Source organism: Acartia tonsa, chromosome 13 (assembly GCF_053477335.1).
Source record: "Acartia tonsa isolate MP-2025a chromosome 13, ASM5347733v1, whole genome shotgun sequence".
Lineage (NCBI taxonomy): Eukaryota > Metazoa > Arthropoda > Copepoda > Calanoida > Acartiidae > Acartia > Acartia tonsa.
Window position 1 is genome coordinate 36,947,400 of NC_137272.1, and position 26,715 is coordinate 36,974,114.

General features: G+C 34.5%; 2 protein-coding genes across 2 annotated transcripts; one reads left to right on the forward strand and one right to left on the reverse strand.

The window, feature by feature from the left end:
* The first annotated feature begins 1,299 nt into the window (after window positions 1-1,299).
* Window positions 1,300-26,519, forward strand: Ssadh (succinic semialdehyde dehydrogenase). The gene is made up of 19 exons (XM_080145415.1): window positions 1,300-1,434; window positions 2,494-2,561; window positions 3,117-3,184; window positions 3,756-3,830; window positions 4,096-4,139; window positions 4,340-4,404; window positions 8,113-8,204; window positions 8,864-8,974; window positions 10,398-10,509; window positions 10,853-10,959; window positions 19,983-20,043; window positions 20,278-20,356; window positions 20,624-20,669; window positions 21,379-21,501; window positions 22,404-22,514; window positions 22,851-22,957; window positions 23,307-23,380; window positions 24,512-24,573; window positions 26,000-26,519. Exons 1-19 carry the CDS (start codon window positions 1,394-1,396, stop codon window positions 26,081-26,083), a joined length of 1,530 nt encoding a protein of 509 aa, XP_080001541.1. The 5' UTR covers window positions 1,300-1,393; the 3' UTR covers window positions 26,084-26,519.
* LOC145335425 (uncharacterized) lies at window positions 11,870-17,985 on the reverse strand. The gene is made up of 2 exons (XM_080181170.1): window positions 17,432-17,985; window positions 11,870-17,220 (listed from the first exon to the last, which is right to left on the reverse strand). The coding sequence occupies exon 2, from the start codon at window positions 17,181-17,183 to the stop codon at window positions 12,288-12,290; it is 4,896 nt and encodes a 1,631-aa protein (XP_080037296.1). The 5' UTR covers window positions 17,184-17,220; window positions 17,432-17,985; the 3' UTR covers window positions 11,870-12,287.
* Window positions 26,520-26,715: the final 196 nt, after the last annotated feature.

The following is a 26,715-nucleotide window of genomic DNA, read 5'->3' on the forward strand; positions in this document are numbered from 1 at the left end:
TAAGGCTAGGCCTAAAGTATTAGTCTTAGAAAGTAGTAAGATTTTTTAGTCTAAAGCTTAAGATATCATTTACTAAAGGGGGGAGGCGAAAGTGACACTTTTTGAAACCAAAACTAAAAGTAAACAAAGGAACTCAACTAAAAAAAGAGTTACAGGTCTGAGATTTTGCATGGCAGTTGCTTTATAGGGGTATAATATGGAACTGCGAAGAAACGGCGGCGCAACCGCCAAAAACCGCCGTTTTCCGCCGAATTTTTTTTTGCCTTTTCTCGGCGGTTTTCGGCGGTTGCGACGCCGTTTCTTTACAGTTCCATATTGTACCCCTAAAAAGCAACTGCCATGCAAAATGTCAGACCTGTAACTCTTTTTTTAGTAGAGTTCCTTTAACTTTTAGTTTTGGTTTGAAAAAGTGTCACTTTCGCCCCCTCCCTTACTAATGAACTGACCTAGTTTTTCTTTTTAGGAAGCTTCACATTGGTCAAAGTATGGTTTTAGGCTATTTTTTTAACACTAGATGTGAAAATCAATGGCGAAACTGTCCCGACCGTCGAGAAACCCAAATTTCTCGGAGTTACCTTTGATGGCCTCCTCTCTTTTAACCAGCATGCTTTAGACCCTAATTAAAGGGAAGAGGCGCTTTAATTTTCGTTTATTTTCTAATTTAAAACTTTTTATTGAAACCAAAAATTCATCAATTTTGGTCCATAGTGTAATTTTTCAATTGTTACTAAAGGAAAACAAAAAAGCAGTCGCAACTCAACTTTAGGAATGAAAACATACGCAAATTTTGTATGTATATATTTGACTTTTGGTGAAATAAATTGATGCAAAGTTAATAGGGGTATAAAGGGGGGGGGGCGAAAGTGACACTTTTTGTAACCAAAACTAAAAGTCAACAAAGGAATTCAACTAAAAAAAGAGTTACAGGTCTGAGATTTTGCATTGCAGTTGCTTTATAGGGGTACAATATGTAACTGTGAAGAATAGGCGGCGCAACCGCCGTTTCTCGCCGAATTTATTTTTTGCCTTTTCTCGGCGGTTGCGCCGCCGTTTTTTCACAGTTCCATATTGTACCCCTATAAAGCAACTGCCATGCAAAATGTCAGACCTGTAACTCTTTTTAGTTGAGTTCCTTTGACTTTTAGTTTTGGTTTCAAAAAGTGTCACTTTGCCCCCCCCCCCCTTTAAATCCTCTCAAATGTGGTTTATTCCACAGAGAGAGGGGACAATGGACAAACTAACTTGCTCTTATATAAATTAAGACTTCCAGACAAAGGTCGTGTAAATAAATGATCCATCTGTTGACCAAAGAAACACTCTGAAAGCTTCCATAGAAATATAAAAAGATTGAAGAAAATTATTTATTTCAGAATCAGAAAAAGTTTTAGATAAAATGGAAAGTATGCTGACTAAATTAGCTCCTGCGGCTACTAGGTAGGTGACAGAAGGGATGTATGTATGTGTGTACTAGTGTAGTCATAGTTTCTTAGTGTTTGGACCTAAGTAGTCATGAAGTAAGACGAGACACTTTTGTATACTAGCCACCAGGGTCAGCTCAAGCTTCAAGTACAAGTACTTGACCCGCTGTCTCAAAGGAGCTACTCTTTATTACCCTACCCTCGTCAAGAATGGCAGATTTCCCAAAGGGGGAGGGCGGGCGTAATGACATTTACACTTAAACTGTGAGCAAATTGGTCTAAATATTGAGCTAGACTCTTGAAACTTGGTACATAAGCCTAGTCCTATAGGTACTACATCTAAATGGCAAAAAAAAATCATTTTTTTTATTTTAGGTTAGGTTAGTAGGTAAGTAAAACCCTGCGGAAATGGGCGCAAAATGGGGTTTTTAGACCTTTTTTGGTCTATTTTGATGTAGAAACTTACCTTTAATTGTTTTTTATTAGGTTTTTTCCCTTGAATACACTGTGTCTATACACAAGGACATTATTCAAGATGTTCAGCAAGTCGGGGACCGACCCCAGCGGGCTAGGTGGTTGGCTCCCAGGAGTAAAGTGCCTTTTTTCTAAAGTTTGTGAGTCTTATATCAAATATAGGTTTTTTGGGATTTTGTCCCAAACTTGCTGAATCATCTTAAAAAATAATGTCCTTATGAATAGACATACAGTATTTAAGGAAAAAAATTTAAGAAAAAAATTACCAGTGAGTTTTTACATCAAATTACACCAAAACAGGCCAAAAAAGACCTAAAAATCCCATTTCCGCAGGGTTCTCTTACCTAACCTTAAAATAAAAAAATTTTAATGTTTTTTCATTTAGATGTAGTATCTATTAGACTAGGTAGTATCTATTGTAATGATTTTGATTGGTTGATTCATTAAGTTGAGTGTTGCTAAACAAGGTGTTTAATTAAAGTATGGCTGAGAACCGGTTCTAATTCAGCGGATATCAGCGCGGTTTCGAAGTCATACTGGAATATCTGTTAAAATCTAAATTTGACAAGTTTTAAAAATGGCAAATCTATTTAAATTGTAGACTTGGAGTTCGTAGAATGTCATCTCTGGGCCCAGAAGTTGATGTACTTCTGAAAGATAAAGCTTATGGTGAGTAGGACACCTGAAGATAAACAACGATTTAAAAAAACTAAAAGCAAAATCAGTTTTGAAGTATTTTAGTTTGAATTATATTTCACTAGCGGTTACGCTCCTAGCTCCTCTGTATTTGACGAGAAAAAGATTTACTTGAAAAATAGCTTAAAACCATCTAATGACTAAAATCTGAAAATTTAAAAGCCTAAAACCAACATGGGACCTATAAACAGTTTACCTAATATACAGAAAACCTTACTACTTTATATAATAGGATACATAAGCTGTTTTTAGTGCTTTTGTGATTTGAATTGTTGTTGAATTAAAGCAGGGAGGGGACACTGAACTATAAATAATTCCTATTGTTCCTCAAAGTCAAAGATCCATTGCACTCTGCTGTTGGGTTTCAAAATTTGTCCTTTCATATTAAATCTAAATAATGTTCAAGCCAACATTGCAGTGCCCAGCCTTTTCCACCAATAATTTTAATCTGACAAGGGGTAATCTATCGTCCATGGTTGTATCCAATCTTTGAATCTACCCTGGATTTTAAACATTATGGTTATTTAGTAAATGGAGCCTGGATTGGGGCGGCCTCTGGTAAAACTTTCCAAGTCACAAATCCTATGAATTCACAGGTATTGTAATTCAGGGAGGGAGGGGACATTGGGCTGTTTATTACACTAGTCCCCAAAGTTTTAAAATAACGGTTTCTTATTCGTTGCCTTAGTACTTGTGGGGACTTTTATTAAATTTTGATTGGTTGGTTCATAAAGTTGAGTGTTCAAATGTTTTAACCACATATTTTGATCTACAGAATGGGTAATTTTGTGTTTCATCATTGCGGATGTACATCAATATATCGAGTCCGACCATTGTTTTATCCCTTTAGATCTCTGGATTTTGACACACAAACTAACAAAGAACATTTGATTTTCCATTAGAAAGTTAATAGAACCTTTTCATAAGAAAAACAGGTTTTGATGCCAGAGGCACAGTCTTAAGAATTTTTAAAAGTATCAACAGCTTAAAATAAAAACAATGTGTTTTTACCTAAACAATTTTGACCACCCTTCCTCATATTTTCATTCCTAGAATACTCAACTAACCATTGCTTAACCAAACCTAAATGTGTGTGTTTTTCTTCAAAAAGTTGTCTAAACGCCAAATACCCTCCCTGAACTATCTCTTTTTTACATCTTGTTGTAGGTTATTACAAGTGTTCCTGATATGAATGCTGCAGATGTTAGTCTTGCTGTAGATGCTGCTAATGATGCTTTCCAGGTTATTTTCATAGATTTTAACTCATTTTATTTAAATACATAGGTAGTTATTTTAAATGCACGCTATGTTACAAGAGTTGGAAACTTAACTGTTGCTTCTTTTAAATCCAAGAAATCATTAATTCTGATTTTCTTGCAGACTTAGTTAATCCCTTATTTTTTTATATTTATGAATTTCAAACGACATTTTGATGCAATGAGGACGAGAATACTGTTTTGGATATCTCAACTGTTAAGAAAAAAATTTCTATTAATTTCTTTTATAGACATGGAGAGGTACAACGGCAAAGTATAGATCTGATTTACTTAGGTAAGCATTGCATTTTTTAAAATGTGCCTATATTACCTATGCAACTGTTATATTTAAAAAAAGCCCTTAATTAAAAGTTTTCTACTTATTTTTGTATTATTCTTTATTTGTTGTAACTACCTATAAATACTTAATTCAACTACCAACCTAGCATACAAATTTACCAACAGTTTTTTTTATTAAGTACCTATATATTTTAGGAAATGGTTTAATCTATGTGTAGCCAATCATGAAGGACTTGCAAAACTATTGACTGCAGAACAGGGTAGCTACTTTTATTTAGAGAAGGATTCATCTTTTTTTTCAGTGTATATGTATATGATAGTTAGTATTCCTTCAGAATAAATATACACATAAAACACAAGAGTATCAAAAGCAGTTTTTTTTTCTGCATCATAGTAATTAGTAATATTTATTTTATATTTATTACATCGTATTATTAAGAGCTTTCCGCGGTTATAAAAATGTACAATTATCAGATTAAAACTATTTTCGTAGAAAACTGGATATAATACGATAGGATACATAATTTTTCAGTATGGCTTAGAACCGGTTTTAATCCAGCCGTATTGGAAAAATAAAGCAAAATATGGTTTTCACAAATATTGAATCCTTAAAGATGATATCACATTATATTTAGTAAACTAAGGGGGGGGGGGGGGGGGAGTTAGTACACTTATAGGAAATGAAATTCAGTATCAAAGTTTGGGAGGGCCGTGTGGGCTTGTTTTTAAAGTTATCAACCTAATTCTTTTTGTAGGCTCTCTTATATGACTGTATATACACGTATTTCTTTGAAAATTGAATTTTGGCACTTTCCTTCTTGTGGAGCAAAAGACCCCCCAAAACACTAAAAATATGAGTTCTGACCTTATTTTTAAAGATATCAACCTGATTTTTTTTTTAATACTTTTTTAACACAACCGAATCAACGAACCATTACAGATTTCATTTTGGGACTTTCCTTCTAGGGGCTTGTGGAGCAAAAGACCCCCAAAAACACTAAAAATATGAGTTCTGACCTTATTTTTAAAGATATCAACCTGATTTTTTTAGGAACACTTTTTTAACATAACCGAATCAATGAACCATTACAGATTTCATTTTGGTACTTTCCTTCTAGGGGCTTGTGGAGCAAAAGACCCCCAAAAACACTAAAAATATGAGTTCTGACCTTATTTTTAAAGATATCAACCTGATTTTTAAAAAATAATACTATTTTAACATAACCGAAACAACAAACCATTACAGATTTCATTTTAGGACTTTCCTTCTATGGTCTAGCGGAGCAATAGACCCCCAAAACACTAAAAATATGAGTTCTGAGCTTATTTTTAAAGATAACAACCTGATTTTTTTAGGAACACTTTTTTTAACATAACCGAACTTGGTAACTTTTACAGATTTCATTTTGGGACTTTCCTTCTAGAAGCTAGTGGGGCAAAAGACCCCCAAAACATATTTTTAGAGATATTGAGCTGATTTTTTTCATGAAAACTTTTTTCCCATGTTTGAACTAGGTAGCCACTAATAATTTCATTTTTGCACTTTCCTTTTAGGGGAAAGTAGGGTAAAACACCTCCAAAACAAAATAAATTGAGTTCTCAGCTTATCTTTAAAGATAATGAGCTGATTTTTTTATTGAAACTTTTTTCATTTTATTCAACTAAATAATCCCTATCTTATGCTCCACTAGCCCCTAGAAGGAAAGTCCTAAAATGAAACCTGTAATGGTTCCTTAATTCGGTTATGTTAAAATTTTTTTTAAAAATCAGGTTGACATCTTTAAAAATAAGCTCTAAACTCATAATTTTAGTGTTTTTGGGTCTTTTGCTCCACTAGCCCCTAAAAGGAAAGTCCAAAAATGAAATCCATAATGGTTTCTTAGTTCGGTTATGTTAAAAAAGTATTATAAAAAAATCAGGTTCATATCTTTAAAAATAAGCTCAGAACTCATATTTTTAGTGTTTTTGGGATCTTTGCTCCCCTAGCCCCTAGAAGGAAAGTCCCAAAATGAAATCCGTAATGGTTTCATAGTTCGGTTATGTTAAAAAAGTATTATTTTTAAAAAAATCAGGTTGATATCTTTAAAAAATAGCTCAGAACTCATATTTTTAGTGTTTTTGGGGTCTTTTGCTCCCCAAGCCCCTAGAAGGAAAGTCCCAAAATGAAATCTGTAATAGTTCGTAGATTTGGTTATGTTAAATTATATTTTTATTAGGGTTGGGCCGGATACTTTTTTGGCCGGATACCGGATACCGGATATCCGGCTGATTTCAAATGCCGGATATCCGGTAACCGGCCGGATATCCGGCCAACGCCGGATATCCGGCAAATATCCGGCTATCCGGCCAAATTACCGGATATCCGGCCGGATAACCGGCTAAATTACCAGATATTAAAGTAGTAAAAAAAAATTTCTTCAGAAATCTTATAGGAAATTTACATAAAGTTAAACTTATTCAGAAAAAATGTTCTTCTAGCTTCAATAATAAAAAAATTATAGCCATTTAAGATTTTAAAAAGCAGAGATTTTTGGTGTAAAGTATAAAAAATTATAGAGCCGGATATCCGGCCGGATAGTTTCAATATCCGGTATCCGGCCGGATATTGAAAATGGCCGGATATCCGGCCGGATATCCGGCCACACCGGATATCCGGCCCAACCCTAATTTTTATAAAAAGAAATCAGGTTGATATCTTTAAAAATAAGCTCAGAACTGATATTTTTAGTGTTTTGGGGGGTCTTGCTCCAAAAGCCCCTAGAAGGAAAGTCCCAAAATGAAATCCGTAATGGTTTCTTAGATCGGTTATGTTAAAAAAGTATTATTTTTAAAAAATCAGGTTGATATTTTTAAAAATAAGCACAGAACTCATATTTTTAGTGTTTTGGGGGGTCTTTTGCTCCACAAGGCCCTAGAAGGAAAGTCCCAAAATAAAATCTGTAATGGTTCGTTGATTCGGTTATGTTAAAAAAGTATTATAACAAATTCAGGTTGATATCTTTAAAAATAAGGTCAGAACTCATATTTTTAGTGTTTTGGGGGGTCTTTTGCTCCACAAGCCCCTAGTAGGAAAGTCCCAAAATGAAATCTGTAATGGTTCGTTGATTCGGTTATGTTAAAAAAGTATTATAAAAAAAATAAGGTTAATATCTTTAAAAATAAGGCCAGAACTCATATTTTTAGTGTTTTTGGGGGTCTTTTGCTCCACAAGCCCCAAGTAGGAAAGTCCCAAAATGAAATCTGTAATGGTTCGTTGATTTGGTTAGGTTAAAACAGTATTATTTTTAAAAAATCAGGTTGATATTTTTAAAAATAAGCACAGAACTCATATTTTTAGTGTTTTGGGGGGTCTTTTGCTCCACAAGGCCCTAGAAGGAAAGTCCCAAAATAAAATCTGTAATGGTTCGTTGATTCGGTTATGTTAAAAAAGTATTATAACAAATTCAGGTTGATATCTTTTAAAATAAGGTCAGAACTCATATTTTTAGTGTTTTTGGGGGTCTTTTGCTCCACAAGCCCCTAGTAGGAAAGTCCCAAAATGAAATCTGTAATGGTTCGTTGATTCGGTTATGTTAAAAAAGTATTATAAAAAAAATAAGGTTAATATCTTTAAAAATAAGGTCAGAGCTCATATTTTTAGTGTTTTTGGGGGTCTTTTGCTCCACAAGCCCCTAGAAGGAAAGTGCCGAAATTCAATTTTCAAAGAAATACGTGTATATCCAGTCATATAAGAGAGCCTACAAAAAGAATTAGGTTGATAACTTTAAAAACAAGCCCACACGGCCCTCCCATACTTTGATACTGAATTTCATTTCCTATAAGTGTACAAACTTCCCCCCCCCCCTTAATGATAGAAATGTTTATTTGTTACCTACTAAATTAATCAGAAAGTTAAGTTATAGAAAAATGATCACAAACTTATTAAAAACTATGTTCATGGAAACAACCCTCCATTTTTTTTTCTCCAGGTAAGCCTTTGGCAGAATCTCGAGGAGAACTGGTGTATGGTAGCTCTTACATTGAATGGTTCAGCGAAGAATGCAGAAGAATTTATGGAGAGGTAATATATTGATGCTTTGGTGCCAACTTTTCTGCCAGTCACATATAACGAAAAAATGTTTGCTAATATCTCTGTTTTTAAAGGGGGAGTTTAAAAGCCTTAAACCATACATAAGCTTAGATTGAAAGATAAAACAGCCTAAACCCTGCATCCCAAGGATTCTCTAAAATATACAACCTAATCGATTTTTGGTTAACAAGATCTTATAGAACAAACAAAATTAAATCTTACCGCTTTATATGACTGGATTGTTTGGCTTTTGTTTCAATTTGAAATAGGAACAAAAAAAACTTTTAAATCGAATTAGTTGAGGAGCAAAAGGGATAATAAAATAATAATTTAGCCAAAAAGATTCATAAATTATATTCTTAAAAAGTTTTTGGGTATTGTCGGTTTCGTCTCCTCTTCAGGGGCGTTTCGTCGCATTTTCACAGTAGATTTTGATAGGTTAAATTAGGTTAGATAAATGTTAATGATTGCTCCACAGGGTTGGCAATTGGCCACGTAGGGCTAGAAATAGGAGAAAAGCTACTGTTAAACGAAACGCCCCTTAAGAGGCGATGTCACGAAACTGACAATACCCATTTTCACAGTAGCTTTTGATAAGTCATTTTAGGTTAGGTTAGGTTAGGTAAATGTTAATATTTTTCTTATTTAAGGTAGCACAAAGTCCAGTGGCCAGCAAGGAAATGATGTTTATTCGTCAACCAATAGGAGTTGTTGGTATGATTACCCCTTGGAACTTTCCTAATGCTATGATTACTAGAAAGGTAACAATTTCAACCAATAGGAGTTGTTGGTATGACTACACCTTGGAACTTTCCTAGTGCTATGATCACTAGAAAGGTAATGTCAACCAATAGGAGTTGTTGGAATGATCACCCTTGGAACTTTCCTAATGCTATTATCTCTAGAAGGGTAATGTCAACCAATAGGAGTTGTTGGCATGATCCCACCTTGGAACTTTCCTAATTCTATAATTATTAGAAAGGTAATGTTAAGTTTATGAGTTGTTGGCATGATTACACCTTGGAACTTCCCTAATACTATGTTTACTAGAAAGGTATTTTCTACTAATAGGAGTTGTTAGCATGATTACTCCTTGGAACTTTCCTAATGCTATGATCACTAGAAAGGTAATGTTTCAACCAACAGGCGTTGTTGTCATGGTTACTCCTTGTAACTTTCCTCCTAATGCTATGATCACTAGAAAAGTAATGTTTCAACCAATAGGAGTTGCCGGCATGATTACACCTTGGAACTTTCCTAATGTTATGATTACTAGAAAGGTAATGTTTCAACCAATAGGAGTGGTTGGAAATATCGCCCCTTGGAACTTTCCTAATGCTATGATCACTAGAAAGATTACCTAATATGTCATGTTTTAAACAGAAATGATTCCTATGACAACAAGACACATTGTTAAAGCATAACCAATAGGAGTGGTTGGAAAGATCACTCCTTGGAACTTTCCTCATGCTATGATCATTAGGTAGAAAGATTAATATGTCACATTTTTTTTCAAAATGAAATGAATCCTAGGACAACAAGACACAATAATAAAGCAAATCCAATAGGAGTAGTTGGTATGATTACTCCTTGGAACTTTCCTAATGCTATGATGTGATCATTATAAAGATTAATATGTCACATTTTTTCAAAATGAAATGATTCCTAGGACAACAAGACACAATAGGTAATAAAGCATAACCAATAGGAGTGGTATGAAAGATCACTCCTTGGAACTTTCCTAATGCTATGATGTGATCATTAGAAAGATTAATAAGTCACATTTTTTCAAAATGAAATGATTCCTAGGACAAGTCACAATATCAATAATCACTAGAAAGATAATGTGTCAGCTTTTTAAACAGGACAAGTCACAATATCAATAATCACTAGAAAGATAATGTGTCAGCTTTTTAAACAGACATAAAATTAAGAACATAGACAAAATTAGATAATATTTGGAAATTTTCGAGTGGTGTTCAATTTTATTACCTAATAAATCTTTTTTATTATTAATTGGCAATTTGGCGAAGCATCTGCATATTCAATCCTTTAAATGAAAGCAAGTCCCTAAAACATATAGTGTCTTTTGCCATGTAATTTTGCCAAAAGTGTTTATGATCGTTGGCCTTTTGTTTGAATTTAGAGCTTAATATTTATTGATCATTCATGTTTTATTTATAGGTAGCTGCGGCTTTGGCAGCTGGATGTACCTGTGTTGTTAAACCTGCGGAAGACACCCCTCTGTCAGCCCTGGCTCTAGGAGTTCTCGCAGAAGAGGCTGGCATTCCTGCAGGTTTGTTTGCAGTAGACATACAATCTATATATAATAGTAACGGGATGTCTTTCTGTGTGTACCAGGATCTCGCTAACCACTGAACCGATATGGTTCTCCTTTGCAATGTTATTGGTCCTGGGAAGGTTTATATACTATTTTAGGGTAGGGATTAATCCATGGAAGATACCCCTATGTCCGCCCTGGCAGAAGGAGCTGGCATTCCTGCAGGTTTGTTTGCTGTAGAACCTTAATCCTTAGATAAAAGTATCAGGATGTCTGAGAGTGTACGTCTGTCTATCTGTCTGTGAGACCCAGACTTTCTATAGTTATTACAAGATGGTTTATTTTGTGTTATGTCTAGGTGTGGTAAATGTGATAACAAGTAGCAGACAACACACAGCAGAAGTTGGAAAAGTGCTCTGTGAATCTCCAAAAGTGGCGGGCATCTCATTTACTGGTTCTACCAAGGTAGAAAAAACATTTTCATCATTATGAATATTTGATAAACTAGAGTTTGCTCGATATAACTATCTCCCTATTGGCTAGTTTTCTATATGCATATCTATTTCTCAATAAATCTATTTTCCTCACCCGGCATTACTATTTAAAGAAAGTAAATATTTAATAATTTAAATGATTTTAAAAAGATTTTTTAAATTATATTTTTTTCTTTACAATACCATCACCAAAGGGTTAATATGATTACTACAATTTTAGTTTAATATTTGAACACACAAAGTGTCGCCACAATCGAATTCTTTTAAAACAGAGTTTTCTTAAAGGGGGGGGGGGGGGGGGCGAAAGTGACACTTTTTGAAACCAAAACTAAGAGTCAACAAAGGAACTCAACTAAAAAAAGGGTTACAGGTCTGAGATTTTGCATGGCAGTTGCTTTATAGGGGTACAATATGGAACTGTGAAGAAACGGCGGCGCAACCGCCGAAAACCGCCGTTTCCCGCCGTAATTTTTGTTGCCTTTTCTCGGCGGTTTTCGGCGGTTGCGCCGCCGTTTCTTCACAGTTCCATATTGTACCCCTATAAAGCAACTGCCATGCAAAATGTCAGACCTGTAACTCTTTTTTTAGTTGAGTTCCTTTGACTTTTAGTTTTGGTTTCAAAAAGTGTCACTTTCGCCCCCCCCCCCCCCCTTTATTATATTATAAATTTAAATTTTCTTTTTCATGATTAGAAATTAAATACTTCAATATAATGTAAATAGCAACATGAAATGAAAAAAATGAATTAATTTTTAATAGAGTAAAATAATGGGTCTTATCGTTCTGGCCAATGGGATTTTATTATGGATTATTGGAGCACTTTAAGTTTTAAACATATATTCTTTGGAAGACTTGAGCTCATTTATAGACATTTATTTCCTATCGTCAAATAAAGTCACTACCTGATCGTGTTGCAATGACAGGTCAGATCAACACTGGGTGATGACCTGGCCTTCTGCCAGGATGGTAGATGCAGAAGGTACAACAGTCAGATCGCGGACAGGATTCAGCTACTGATTCTGGTGATGGTCATTGTATCACAGTCACTCTATTATCACTGAGTGAGGTAAATATATCCAGAGGTGGACTATCTATCTGAAATACAAATATATATGTACACAATGAACATTTGTAAGAGAAAGTACAATGTACATGTTATATTTGTATCCCCTGATTATCTTGAGCAGGACTGCGTCTAGTCAGGTAAAAGATCAGATCTTGAATCTTCGTCACAGTAATACAACACTGAAAAGTGTTTAAGTTAATATTGCGCAGTCCTGTTCCTCCTTTCTTCCCTCTTCAATTTTTCTCTGTTGGATCCTGCTTACCATATTTATTCATGTGATAGTAATCAGGTCTTTGAGTTTGCCTAAGTGATTTCCTTTTAGGACAATTATTAAGGAGGTCAAGAGTTTTGGAAACATCTTGAACTTTGTTTGTGTCTGTTGGCAAGTTTAATTGGTTGAGAGCTGGTGAGACATCACATACAACATTGACAGAGATTGAAGAATTGGGATCATTTATAGTGGCAATAGGATATATATGGTTTCCTTCAATCCTATTTTTACAAGGGTTCACGTGAGAACAGTCAGTCTCATGAGTATTAGGGGATAGATAGTCTGTGTTTCTGTGTTTTATGTTCTGATTTAACATATTCAAGGAAAGATGTTGATGAATTTGTTCTTTTTCATCACTATTAGTATGAGTTTGTTCTTTCTCATCATTATAAGTATGAGTTTGTTCTTTCTCATAACTATTAGCATGAGGTTGTTCTTTCTCATAACTATTAGTATGGGTTTGTTCTTTCTCATCATTATTAGTACAAGTTTGTTCTTTTGTATCACTATTAGTATGAGATTGTTCTTTCTCATCACTATTAGTGTGAGTTTGTTCTTTCTCATCACTATTAGTATAAGTTTGTTCTTTTTCATCACTATTAGTATGAGATTGTTCTTTCTCATCATTATTAGTATGAGTAGGTTCTTTCTCATCACTATTAGTGTGAGTGGGAAATTGGTAATCTTGAAATGCAGGAGAAGAAATATTGTTTAGGAAACCATTCACTATGTCTTGTTCATGGTTCTCAAATGCCATTTGCAGAGACTCATTTTTAGAATCATCACATTCAACAACAGTGCTTGACATGAAGTCAAATAGATCGGGATCATTTAAAGTGCTTTGTAAGGAGCAAAATATGTCATCCTCTGATGAATTCGAAGAAAGATCAGTCTCTAGATGAAAAGGATTAGTTGATGACCTGCGCTTATAGTTTCTCCAAGACTGTTGAATCTTAACAGCAGCACTGTTGATATCTATATCAGATTTTGTAGGCCATTCAGGAATAATCATTGACAAGTCTTTCAATGAAATTGAATCAGCAATAGTCTGATCATCCAATTTGGGCATTTCCTCAAAGTCCCAGGACAGATCTAAATGTGCACATTCAAAATTAACAATAGATGATATACCTGCTGTATAATCTAAATCATCCTCAAAATCCAGCATTTGGGACCATTGTTCTTGGTCCCAGCCATGGGTTGGAGGTTTAAAAACAGTTTTTAACTTACTGTTCAAAGTTCTGATGCAAGAAGGACCAGGTATAGCATCATCTACTATATAATCAGGATATTTAGGTTTGGGGGGTCTTCCTTTTTGTTTCGGAATCTCCTTTTCAAGGTTGGTGATAATATTTTTCAGTTTATCATCAACACTGGGTATATCCTGTAAACTATATCCATGCATTTCATTTTCTTCATCTATTTCATCATTTTTTACATCTGTGTTGGAAAAACAATTTGAGACAAGTACTAAGTTGTTTAATTGAACATTATAATCAATTGATCTAAGACCTTTTTCAATTTTTTGAATTTTTGCCCATTTGATGTTATCTTTCTCAAATAATTTAGTAATCACATGTTCTTCTCTCCCTCTTGATTTGGACTTGTCAGTTTTTATAAAAACTCTGTCGCCAATATGAAAGTCAAGATTAGTTTCTGCATTTACCTTACTATTATGTTTGTCATTATAGCTTTTTCTTGCTTTAAATTGTATTTCTGCAAGTTCATCATCTTGAAGTTGTATTGTTTCATTTGTCATTAGTTCCCTTCTTAGTAAAATTTCTTTGGCAGACAATCCTCTATATCTGATTCTTTGGTTCATATTGTAGGTAATAATTGCTCTGTCTGATTCAGTTATAGGGCCACCATTCTTGTTTAACTTTAGTTGTTCCTTACGAAACTCCTTAATTGCATTTTCCCCAATCGGATTCTTATTAGGGTTATGCACTCTCCCTAATTCTAATTGAATATTGAATTTTCTGAGTACATCATCGTTCTTTACATCAGATAGGAGTTTGTGAGCTGGAGCAGGGTCCACTCTAATCACAGTCCCAGTTGGAGGGATGAACTCCATGACACATGAAAGGATAGCATCTCTGATTGAGACAGAAGTTTCATCCTTAATAATCTTTGTTGTTGTAAATTGAGAAAGATTTTCTCTGCAGACAAAGATTTTTTGATTATTATCAACTAAAATATCAGCACTGAAATATGATCCAAATGTTGGTCTATGTGATGTTGTATATGTGTTTTCAAATTTAGGGAGTTTTGCTAGTGATGAACAAATTTGACAAGCATTATGTATTGAGTCCACTGTTTCATTGACTCCAATACAAAAGAAATAGCGGTGGAGAAATTTATGCATCTGATTTTTAGATGGATGTGAAAGTTTAATGTGAATACTTTGAACAAGGCCAGGATAAAGCTGCTTAGGTACTGAAATAGCATCATATTCTACTCCTGATGAACCATCAATGTATTTCACAGTTATTAATCCTGATTGATCAATAGACAACAAACCTTTCTTGTAGAGATTATACATTCTTTTTAAATCTGTGTGTCCTCTAAGTTTAGGTTCAGGTTGAAGTCCTCCTGATGTTATGAGTCTGTAAAGTAACCTGTGTGTTTCATCCTGTTTCTGTAGTTTAAGCCATGTTGGTTTTTCAGTAAGTGGAATTTTGTAATTCCCATCTTCAATGTCATTAACAGTTATAGACATAATTGAAGCAATGTCCCCAATAGAGGTCTGTTCAAATGCATAATTACATATCTGGCATCTTGATATGTTGCATGGCAATGGATTTCTTGAGCTGAAGTCAGCAACCTTAGTCTGGGTCCCTGGAAAGTGTACTATTTCTATATTGTTTTCAGATATAGACGACAAAAATGAAGCAACCTTGGATGATGTGGAAATATGTCCTTGTTTAAGTCTGTTCCAAGCTTGTACACAAATAAGGTTGTCAGTATGGATATAGGTCCTGTTCTTGGAGTTTTGAATGTATGGCTTGAAATGTTGAATGGTAAGTTTTATACCTAAGCATTCCTTTTCACAGGGGGTCCATCTAGTTTGGCAGTCTTCCAACCTAACAGAGAAGTAACCACCATTTAACCTGGTTATGTCCTTACCAGGTTTGTGAATTATAAGGTGTGAACCTATGGCATTAGCATTTTCACTAAAATCTGGATAGATATGTAATGTGTCCTCAGGTGTGGGGATTGCAATGCTTTTCAGGTCATTCAAAGAGGCTTTGGCATCTTCAAACTCAGAAACCATGTCTTGATTCCAAGTTACATATTCACGTGAGCCTTTGCCTCCAGTATATTTTTCCAATTTTCCTAATTTCATTGAATAATTGGGAATTGTAGAGCTAAGCTGTCTGAAAGCTCCAATAAAACCCCTCAGTTGTTTGACAGTCTTAGGACGTGGAGCTTGAGATAGTGGGGTTACTACATGTGGAGTGGGTGACCATAGATTTCCATTCTTCTCCCACCCAAACAAAATTGTTTTTAAAGGGCAGATAACAATCTTTGAAGGTTTGAATGTGAGACCACATAGTCTGGCTCTGTGAAATACAGATCTTAGATTTTCTAACAAATCATTTGGAGATGATCCTCCAACATAGAGTCCATCTGCCATTCTGCTCATCTTTCCTTGTTGTTCAAGGTCCCCAAAGATTCTGGCAAGTCTTTCAGAATTATGTTCTGAGGCATTTCTAATACCTTGAGGTTCTCTAGTGTAAACTCTGATGCCTCCAAAGGGATGTGGAGTAGCCAAGTATTGACTGTCTTGGGGAGACATTTTACCTTGCCAAAAACAATGGGTCAAATCAAGTTCAGCAAGAAATGCAAAAGATGATATCATTCTTTTTGAATTAGCAATAGATGGTGCAACCACTTCCAACTTTCCTATGAAGGGTAACAAGCTAGTGAAGTCAGTGACAAATCTAAATGTTCCATCTGTCTTCGGAACAAGATAACTGGTGTGAACATTTCTTGGAATCACTCCAACATCTTCTGGCTTAGATAAAACCCCCATGGATTCCATTTCATCCATGAGATTTGCCATAGTCACAAGTTTGTCATTTGAATAGCTGGGTAGTCTTGCTTTCAGAGATGCAGGTGGATCTTTAATGAAATTGATGGAACAATCTACATCTCCAAAATACCCATTATAACAACCAGGAAGAGATGAGATGGTGTCAGAATATTCATGTATAAGTTCTTGAAAAAGACATTTGTCCTTGTCTTTTAAGATATTGTCAGGATCTATAGATACCTTTGCTAAAGTAGAGCAGTCATTACTGAGTTGTAGATTTGAAGCTTGTAAAGGTTGCAATGAACTTAATTGCAAGGAAGATGATGGACTAGAAGGTGTTAAATCACCAAAATGGCTGTTCTTTTTGACAAAAATGGAAGTATTGTTGTTGTTCTTAATACTTACCTTGCCATTCTTCACTGAACAAATTTGGTGTGAAAAGAAATTGCCTGATGTTAGTTGTCTTGGAGAAAAGAATACCTGTTCTGATTCTTTGAAGTGGGCTGGGACATCAAGTTCAACTTCTTCACCAGAATAGACTGTCTCATTTTTATTTATTCTGCAAATAAAATCATTCGGATAAAATTGTTTTTTATTTATATAGGGGAGGGAAACAGGACATTTATTAACATCAAGAGTTGTTATTTTTCTTTTAACAGGATCAGTTAAAATGGTATTATAAGATTTTCCAGGTTCTCCAATGAGAATTGGGCATCCCAGATTCATAACAACAATACAATGTCCCAAATTCCATTCGATCTTGTTGTTGTTGTGTTCCAATTGGATGATAATTGGATCATCAGTTTGACCCATGAGTTTCATTGAGTGTGATCCAGCTGAGACAGCAGATTCATTTGTCCTAGAAAATTTTATGTTAGAGCTGTTAGCAAATCTAAAATCAATACAGCATAATTCACTACCTTCGTCAATTAGACAAAATGTTCTTTTAGTTTTAAAATATGCTTGTAAAGATGGAGAAGAAGCTTTTAGAATAGAAGTATTACCTAATCTAGTTTCAATATTTCTTATTTTGCTTATCAGATCAGAGGGTGGTATTATGGTAATGTTACCTGTATTTTCTTCAGGAGATTCATCACTAGCAGGATCTTTTTCTTGATCCTGATCCTCTGTAATAGTTTCAGCAGTACACTCTTGCACTGAGCGTATTGAGGATCGTTGTGGGCACTGGGAGGGATTGTGTCTAAAATTGACATAAAGAGATAAGCGCTTTCCTAGAGAATAGCAACTATTGCAATTGTTTGGGTTATGATTTCTTGTATGTTGGTAGTTGCTTACCTGACCTCTGCCACCTCTGGAACTGGAGGAAGCAGGGAAGCGTTGATTGGCTATTCTTAACACATTAGCTTGACAATCAGGATTCTCAGTACTGTCAATCTTATTCACTTTGGAAGTGAATCTCATCATAAGAGAATCAATATTCTCTGCAATAGTTTTGACAAGGGAGGATAAGGGTATACCTGCCTTGAGGTCCTTGGAGTACTCCAATTTTACAATATCAATTAGTTTCGGATTGATAGCATTCAGCCAGTTTAATGCGATGAGATTTTTATGGCTGGTAGTTAGAATGTCAGTCTTTTCTAACTTTGATGGACTGGGGCTTGACTCTGCTACAGGTGTACCAGCAGGACACAGGTGGTTCACTGTGTGATAGATCATTTTGTCATATAGATCTATATATCTTTCATCTTGTTCAATTTTCAAGTTATTGAAGTCTAGGAAACTATGTTGTGTAGGTCTTACTCCATAGTGTTCCCAGATTATGTCCCATACAGATTGTATTGATGTTGAGTTCTCAACAATCTTGTGTGTTATGTATGGGCTTGGTAGGAAGGATGCAATAGTATCCAAAAGACACTCTAAATTGTCAGCAAGAGTTTCTTTATTTTCTTCTGTGAAACCATAACATGGTAAGCTATGATTCCATTTGGTGCCACAGCTGAAGAAGATAGAATAGTTGGTAGACCGGCGGAAGTAATTTCTAACACTGGATTTCCAGTGGGAAAGTGATTCAAAAGTTTCCTTCTTAGACAGTTGTCTAGGAAAAGGAACTTTGAGATGTGAACTGTCCATTGCACAAGATTTAGTTGGTGCTTTTAAATGATGTCGGGGGCTGAGTTCTTTCAGGCTGCCACCACGTCAAATAAAGTCACTACCTGATCGTGTTGCAATGACAGGTCAGATCAACACTGGGTGATGACCTGGCCTTCTGCCAGGATGGTAGATGCAGAAGGTACAACAGTCAGATCGCGGACAGGATTCAGCTACTGATTCTGGTGATGGTCATTGTATCACAGTCACTCTATTATCACTGAGTGAGGTAAATATATCCAGAGGTGGACTATCTATCTGAAATACAAATATATATGTACACAATGAACATTTGTAAGAGAAAGTACAATGTACATGTTATATTTGTATCCCCTGATTATCTTGAGCAGGACTGCGTCTAGTCAGGTAAAAGATCAGATCTTGAATCTTCGTCACAGTAATACAACACTGAAAAGTGTTTAAGTTAATATTGCGTATATAGATCTAACATGGATCTTGATGCAATACAGCAGGCCGTTTTGTACATGATAAAAATTAGAAGATTTCATTAAATAAAAGTAATCGCAAATATACTTAGTAAATGAAAGCAGAGATCTAAAGGTATAAGACAATTGCCGATAAATTGATGTGCATCCCCAAAGATGAGACACAAAATTACCCCTTCTCTAAATTAAAATTGGTTGTTGAAACGTTTGAACACCTAACTTAATGAATCAACCAATCAAAGTTCAAAAGTCCCCAAAGTTGATATGAAAACGTTATTATAAAACTTTAGGGACTAGAGTAATAAACAGCTCATTGTCCCCTCCCTCTCTCTCTGAAATTAAAGAAATGAAAAAAATTACGTAATATTTTCTAGATACCCTAAATGAAGCTAATAAAACTTTTTGAATACTAAGATATATTTTTAGATGACTAGTTATTATTACTATTTTACCATCGGCTACGCCCCTAGAGGCATCTAATTACACCTCTCCCCGAAATAGTTATTTCCCTGGAATTATAATAAGCTTCGTTAGACACTACACAGAGACATACAGAAAAATATCTTAGTATATCCTGTTACTAGGGGCTAGAGGCTCTGTTATCAAAGGGGAGAAGTGGGAGCTATAAATATAGTTTAAAACCACAAAAGGACTTATGTGAAGTTTACCTAAAATAGGGAACCCAAAATGTTCAGTAGTTACTACCTTATATAAGAGGATAATAGAATATCATATGAAAAGTAATCTAATTCTCAGGTTGGAAAACTCTTGTAGAGACAGAGTGCCAACACACTTGAGCGCCTTGGTCTTATAGTCATTCCAGTATGGCTTCGAAACCGACTAATATCCGCTAGATTAGAACCGGTTCTAAGCCACAGTGAAAAACCATCTATATCATCGTATTATAGACAATTTTCAACTAGTAATAAAATAAAAGTCATAAGATTAATACCACTTTTGTTAGCACAGGCCTTCGGTTAACAAAACTGGAATTAATCTTATAATATTTAATTTTACTATCTGCCGAAAGTTGTCTATAATACTATGTGGTAAATAACTATTTCAGGTTGGAAAAATCTTATACAGACAGAGTGCCAACACAATTAAACGCCTTGGTCTGGAGCTAGGTTAAGTATTATTTTTTTTTTGTCTTATATGGCCTGTATGGAAACAATGTGTGAATACACATTACTGCATACTTCCTACCTTTTAGGAAACTGCCACTTGGAACAAAAATTTCTATATAAATTAACCATATCAATAAATTTTGAATGTATACCTATATAAATGTATAAATAATATTTATTTACACATTATTTATGTACAGTACACCCAAGAATAATAAATCTAATCTAATCTAGGTGGCAACGCTGCTTTCATTGTCTTTGATTCTGCCAACCTAGATCTGGCCGTACAGGGCTGCATGGCCAGCAAATTCAGGTAGGACTGGGATAGTTATTTGCCGCATCGTATTATAAACAGCTTTCCGCGGTTATATAAATGTAAATCAGGGCATCTCTGGGCTAAAAAATGGAAATTATGGCTACAAACACACATACATCCAAAAAATATTTTATTAGAAAAGATTTACATATTATTCACAACTCAAATAATCTAACAGGTACAGTTATTTTGTCTTTTCTTTCCATTTTTTCTTACCCTAACAAGTTCCAAATAAAAAAGGTTGCTAATATATGTTTGTTTTAGAAATGCCGGCCAAACATGCGTATCTACAAACAGGGTTTTAGTCCAGGTCAGTTCGAGCTTCTAACTTTTCCAATTAAAAGTTTCATGGTTAGTTGCATGAAGTGCATTTCAAATAAAATTATTTCAAGCAGAAGTTACACGTATATCCTCTAACATATGTATATGTATATAATTTGTATTACAATAAATAACAAACAATTAGACATCACTTAATCAGGCCTTATGCTGTTTTTGAAACCAACTATATAAATTGAGTATGTCACAGTAATACGATTTTCATGTCTTGATATATTTTAAACTACATGGTAGAAAATTCAAATTCTTTCAAATATATACCCTATAAATGTAGTTTATACCATTGAACAGAAAAAAAATATGCTGTTCACTAAATTTAAGTTCAAATGCATTTCGTGCAACTACCCCTTTTTTGTTTTTGCAACTGCTATACAGATCTGATTGCTGTAACTAAATTTTGTAGGCTAAGTTTCTTTGTGTTTAATAAAATTGCACTTTAAGCAATAACCATCCCCTTGAGTCATTTTAAATATTTAATGTTTTGGATCATGGAAGGAAAACGAAGTAGCGGGTTTGTCGTATTTTCAAAGTAGCTTTTCTCCTATTTCTAGCCCCTGCGGGGGCTTTAACCCTGCGGAGGATTCATTAAAATTTATCTAACCTAGCCTAAAATAACCTATAAGTTACTGTGAAAATACGATGAAACCTTTCGTTTTCTTTCCATGATCCGTTTTGTTTAGGAATCTGTGGTTGAAGAATTTATTGGGAAGCTGAAAGCTGCCATGGACAATCTTGTTCTGGGTGATGGTATGAAGGATGGTGTCAGCCAGGGGCCTATTATTAATAAATCTCAATTTGATAAGGTAAGGGGAGGGGGGGGGGGGGGGGGTAATGCAACCATCTCGTAATCAACGCGCAAATGGCACTTGAATCCGAATTTCGTTATGAAACTTGATTAATCCTTGGTAGGTCTATTTTCCCTAAATTGAACAAAAAATTGTAAAAGTAACGGTTAACGGCTTAGCCGTTTTTTTGGCTATTTTTTGGGCAAGTCTATCATTAGATGATACAAGAGGCTAGAAGTCTTGTACCTTAATTAGTTGAAGAAAATAACCTTATTCTATCTTTCTTGTCATCCCTGTTAAAAATTCTCTAACTATCTATCCATAAAACCATCAAGAGGCCAGAAGCCAGGGAGCAGCTTTAGTTGTAGGTGGTGAATCTCAAAACTCTATCTATATCTATCTATCTAGCTATCACTCTATCTCCATATATCTATCTACCTATTTAGATTTGTGAGATGGTACACTCTGCTAGAAGCCATATCTAGTTAGTTGTCATAACTCTATCTATCTATCTATCTATATATCTAGATTTGTGAGATGGTACAAGAGGCCAGAGGTCAAGGAGTAGAGTTTGTTGTTGGTGGTGAACCTCATAACTCTATCACTATCTACCTATCTAGCTATGACACTATCCCCATATAACTATCTATCTATCTAGATTTGTGAGATGGTACATGAGGCCAGAGGTCAAGGAGCAGAGTTTGTTGTTGGTGGTGAACCTCATAACTCTATCTATATCTATCTATCTAGCTATGACACTATCCCCATATAACTATCTATCCATCTAGATTTGTGAGATGGTACAAGAGGCCAGAGGTCAGGGAGCAGAGAGTTAGTTGTTGGTGGTGAACCTCATAACTCTATCACTATCTACCTATCTAGCTATGACACTATCCCCATATAACTATCTATCTATCTAGATTTGTGAGATGGTACAAGAGGCCAGAGGCCAGGGAGCAGAGATAGTTGTTGGTGGTGAACCTCATAAATCTGCTGGAGAGCTGTTCTATAAACCAACTATTCTTACAAATGTAAGTAAAATAAAAATAATATTAAAGGGGGTAATCGGGTATTTTCCGTAAAGTTGTGTGTTATAGGTTAGTCAAATGCGGTTATTAAGTTAAACTGTTCTTATTTATGGCAAATTTGTATACATGAAATGGTTATAATTAAGAACAGTTGACGTAATAAGTGCATTTCACTAATGTTAACATAACATACAGAAAATACGACAAAAAATGACCCCCCTTATTTTTATCAATATTATCATGTTAAAAACAAGGTTTTGTTGTTATCCTTAAAGTCTAGTAGAGAAAAACTTCAATTTTATTGACCTATCCTCGAGTTTTTTTTTATATATTTTGTAGGTAACAGAGTCAATGAGCTTGTACCGAGAGGAAATATTTGGTCCAGTGGTTTCTATTAAAACATTCAAGACTGAAGAAGAGGCTCTGGCCTTGGCTAATGACTCCAGGTATTAAGACTAAGAGCGTCATTCTTTTCGCGTAATTTCGTAAAGTTGGATGTTGAGTTATAGTCAAATGCTCTTATTAAGTCAAACTATTCTTAATTATAACCAAATGTATTAACCAGGGTTGTCTGAAGCCTAGGGGAACAGGGAAAGGCTGTTATTCCTAACATCTTGTTTGATGATTTATCGACCCCTCTTACATCTCCCTTCCAACACAATACAACGTCCCTCCCATTATTACTCAACTTTTCATGGTGTTTTATTGAAAATTTAAATGTAAGAAAACTACCACCTAAATAAATAGCTCTTCTTGTTAAAATGATCTAAATTCAAAGCATCTTTTATTGTCTAGGGTTGGACTAGCAAGTTATTTCTACAGCGAAAATATCAGCCAATGCTTCAGAGTAGCCAAGAAACTAGAAACAGGTTAATAATATTTGAACTTTATTTTTCATAGTTTTCACTTCAACAATTAAAAAAAATATCAGAACATTCTCTTCATTTTTATGTTACTTGGGACATCTAAAACGATGGTCTCCAAAAAGTTTGTCTGTCCGTCCTTTTTGACCTTTTCCACAAATTAAAAAAATAAATTATGCCTTCTCGTAATATATATGGCTTTAAAGTAATGGTGTAAGAAAATTTAAATTGTTTTCGCCTACAAGCAGTAGGAAATAATTTCCAGTTGTTCTATGCTGTTACTGGATGTTTTTCTGCCAAATTAGTAGGATGGATGTGTGTCATTAATATGCAGAGTTAAGACTTCAAGATAAAGATTGCCCAATCAATGGGCTGGTTGTCTGTAATACTGAAAATATGCGCCAATGAAGCCTTTTAGTGCATGCTTTCTACTGAAAACCATTCATGTCACGTTATTCCAGGGAACAAAAGGGATAAGACAATGAACGTCAAAGATAAGTTTGGATTGGAGGGTCTCACACTTCTTTTGATTTTTAATAGTTACATATAAGATTACTCCAAGAGAGGGATAGCGGGTCATATTTTTTCCACATTAGATTGTTGATGTAAAATGAAGACAGAAGGTTAAAAAAAATCTTTTAGGGGGCTCGAACCAGCTTACACCAATAACGAAATTAATTCGAAGAAAACCACGAAACCTATATGTGGTTTTCAGCTGTCGTTGGGGTAAAATATAGTAAAATTGATGACCTCTCCATTTGCCCCCCCCCCCAAATCCTTATACTAAAGTAACAGGATGTCTGTGTGTCTGTACCGAAGGATCTCGCTAACCGCTGAAAGTTTTTTTTAAATTTTTTGAACTAACATTAAAAATGAGTGGGGGGGGCACCCCCCCCCCAAAAAAAAATTTAAAAATTTTTTTTTTTTAAATCTAAAATAAGAAATTGGGTATTAAATTCGACTCTCTCCTTCTTAGGTGCCCCTAGAGGCCTCTAGGGGCGTAGCCGCTAGTATTATATAAAGATTTATTTTACTTGTTGGTTATACCTAGGCTTGAACTAATCCCCCCAAAAATAGACAAATATGAAACCAAACAGGGAACTTACAAATTATTTGAATTATTATTTGAATCTATAGGAATGGTTGGAATTAATGAGGGAGCAATTTCTGCAGCTGAAGCTGCTTTTGGTGGAATCAAGGTAATTAATACACTTTTACATAACCACATGCGCTTATTAGTTCAAACTGTTCTTATTTTTAATTTAACACATAATTAAGAACAGCTTGACCTGATAAGCGCATTTGCACCCAACTTTGCGGAAAAAATGACGCTCTTTCACATAAGATCTCATTTTTTTATTCTAATCTAATATTAAATTTTTTATGAAAACTAGAAAATCTGCTACAATTGAACAGCAAAAGCTACAAAAAGTTAGAAATCCGTTTTATCTGTCAAATTGCTCACTGTGGGCTAGAATTGAATCAAGACAAAAGTAAGTGCCGAGCCCTGGGACCTATGTATGGTGAAAATAGACATAAAACCATGATGATTCCAGGTAAAACCAAAATATTCCAGCGGGGGCTTTTTGAGAAAATTAGATTTGAAAATTTCAAGTTCAATTTTCACCACCTAGGAGTTGCCGCATAATCATGACAAGAAAAGCAAATATTATTTATTTTAAATTATGCACAACTTTGCTTTTATAAAGTTCTTCATAAAACCACTATGAAGGATGTTAATAAATGGCCATTTTTATCACTTGCTTTGCAAAGGTCACGAAAATTCAGCCTAAAATAAATCATATATATAGAGGTTTTAAGAAGGACTTCATAAAAGCAAAGTTGTTCATTATTTAAAATAGATAATATTTGCTTTTCTTGTCATTATTATGCGGCAACTCCTAGGTGGTGAAAATTGAACTTGAAATTTTTAAATCTAATTTTCTCAAAAAGCCCCCGCTGAAATATTTTGGTTTTACCTGGAATCATCATGGTTTTATGTCTATTTTCACCATACATAGGTCCCAGGGCTCGGCACTTACTTTTGTCTTGATTCAATTCTAGCCCACAGTGTGCTCTTTAACTAGGTATATTACATGCTTTATACATTTTCTTATATAAAAGCTGTGATTCTACTATAATCCAGGGACACTATAATCGCGTCTTATGGCAGGGTAGCTGATTTTTAATTAATTCACTATTTTTAATATCTCTAGGTTGGTAATTCGTCCAATTTTTTAACCGGATTCGGATTCTCACAAAAATCCGCCTAAAAATGAAACGGATCAATCCGTGGATTCCGGATTCTTATTTTTTTGACGGATTCCGGATTCTAGCAATATTTTAAAGGGCCTTTTTAAAAATAATTTAAGGGATTTTACCGGGTACTGGGAAGAATCTAAGGCAGCCTTTTTTTCTTCATATTTTCACAGTAGTTTTTCTTCTATTTCTAGACTCAACAGCGGCCAAAATGACTAAGATTAAAAAATAGATTCGGACCAAAAAGACGCAAGACGCTAATTTTAGCCTAACAATTAAAAATCCGAATCCGGTATCAAAATAACGGATTCCAAACATTGGATGGATTCCGGATTGTCAACCCTATTGATTATATCAAATTTTTAGGAGAGTGGACTTGGTAGAGAGGGATCTAGCCATGGACTAGACGAATATACAAACATCAAGTATATGTGCTTCGGAAATCTTTGAAGAATAAGAATTTTACATGAAATTGTGCCATTTAACAATCACAATTTGATTAATTGACAATGGAATCTAGAATTTATATTATTAATAGTCAAAAATAAAATTAATAGATTTATAATAGATAAGACATTCAATTCACCAAATATTAAATTATCTTTGTTTTTCTTCTTAATTTTTCCTATCCTATATTTTAAAATAGTTTTGTATGTCTAGTTAAACTTCTAGGATGTTTTGTTTTGGTCCATGGCATGTTTTAGGCTTTTATTACATTACCTGTCCTCCTTTTGATAGACAATGGCATTAATTCAAAGTGAAAAAAATAAATTTTAGGTTTAGTCATTACTTTACAAAAGACAAAAATTATATGTATTTTTATGTTAATTGTGTTATTGCATTTAAATATTATTGTTGTGATTATTAATAAAGTTATGATAGAGAAGATTATTTTGTAAATGTTTTTCAGTAAACTAAATTCATACTGTGTTTAAAATCGGGTTTTCCAGGTGGAGAGGGAAAAATGGACTGCTTATAACGCTAGTTCAAAATGTTTTATTATTCGTTGTCTTTGGGGACTTAAATAATTAGTTGGTTCGTTTAGTTAGGTGTTCAACGACTAATTTCATTCTATAGAAGGA

What these genes read in the sequence shown, in the direction of transcription:
- Ssadh (XM_080145415.1), top strand. Translation starts at nt 1,394, where the DNA reads ATGGAAAGTATGCTGACTAAATTAGCTCCTGCGGCTACTAG. An exon ending in TCTGAAAGATAAAGCTTATG is followed by an intron (nt 2,562 to 3,116) that starts GTGAGTAGGACA and finishes ATGGTTATTTAG; the next exon opens with TAAATGGAGCCTGGATTGGG. An exon ending in CTGCTTTTGGTGGAATCAAG is followed by an intron (nt 24,574 to 25,999) that starts GTAATTAATACA and finishes TCAAATTTTTAG; the next exon opens with GAGAGTGGACTTGGTAGAGA.
- LOC145335425 (XM_080181170.1), bottom strand. Translation starts at nt 17,183, where the DNA reads ATGAAACTCATGGGTCAAACTGATGATCCAATTATCATCCAATTGGAA.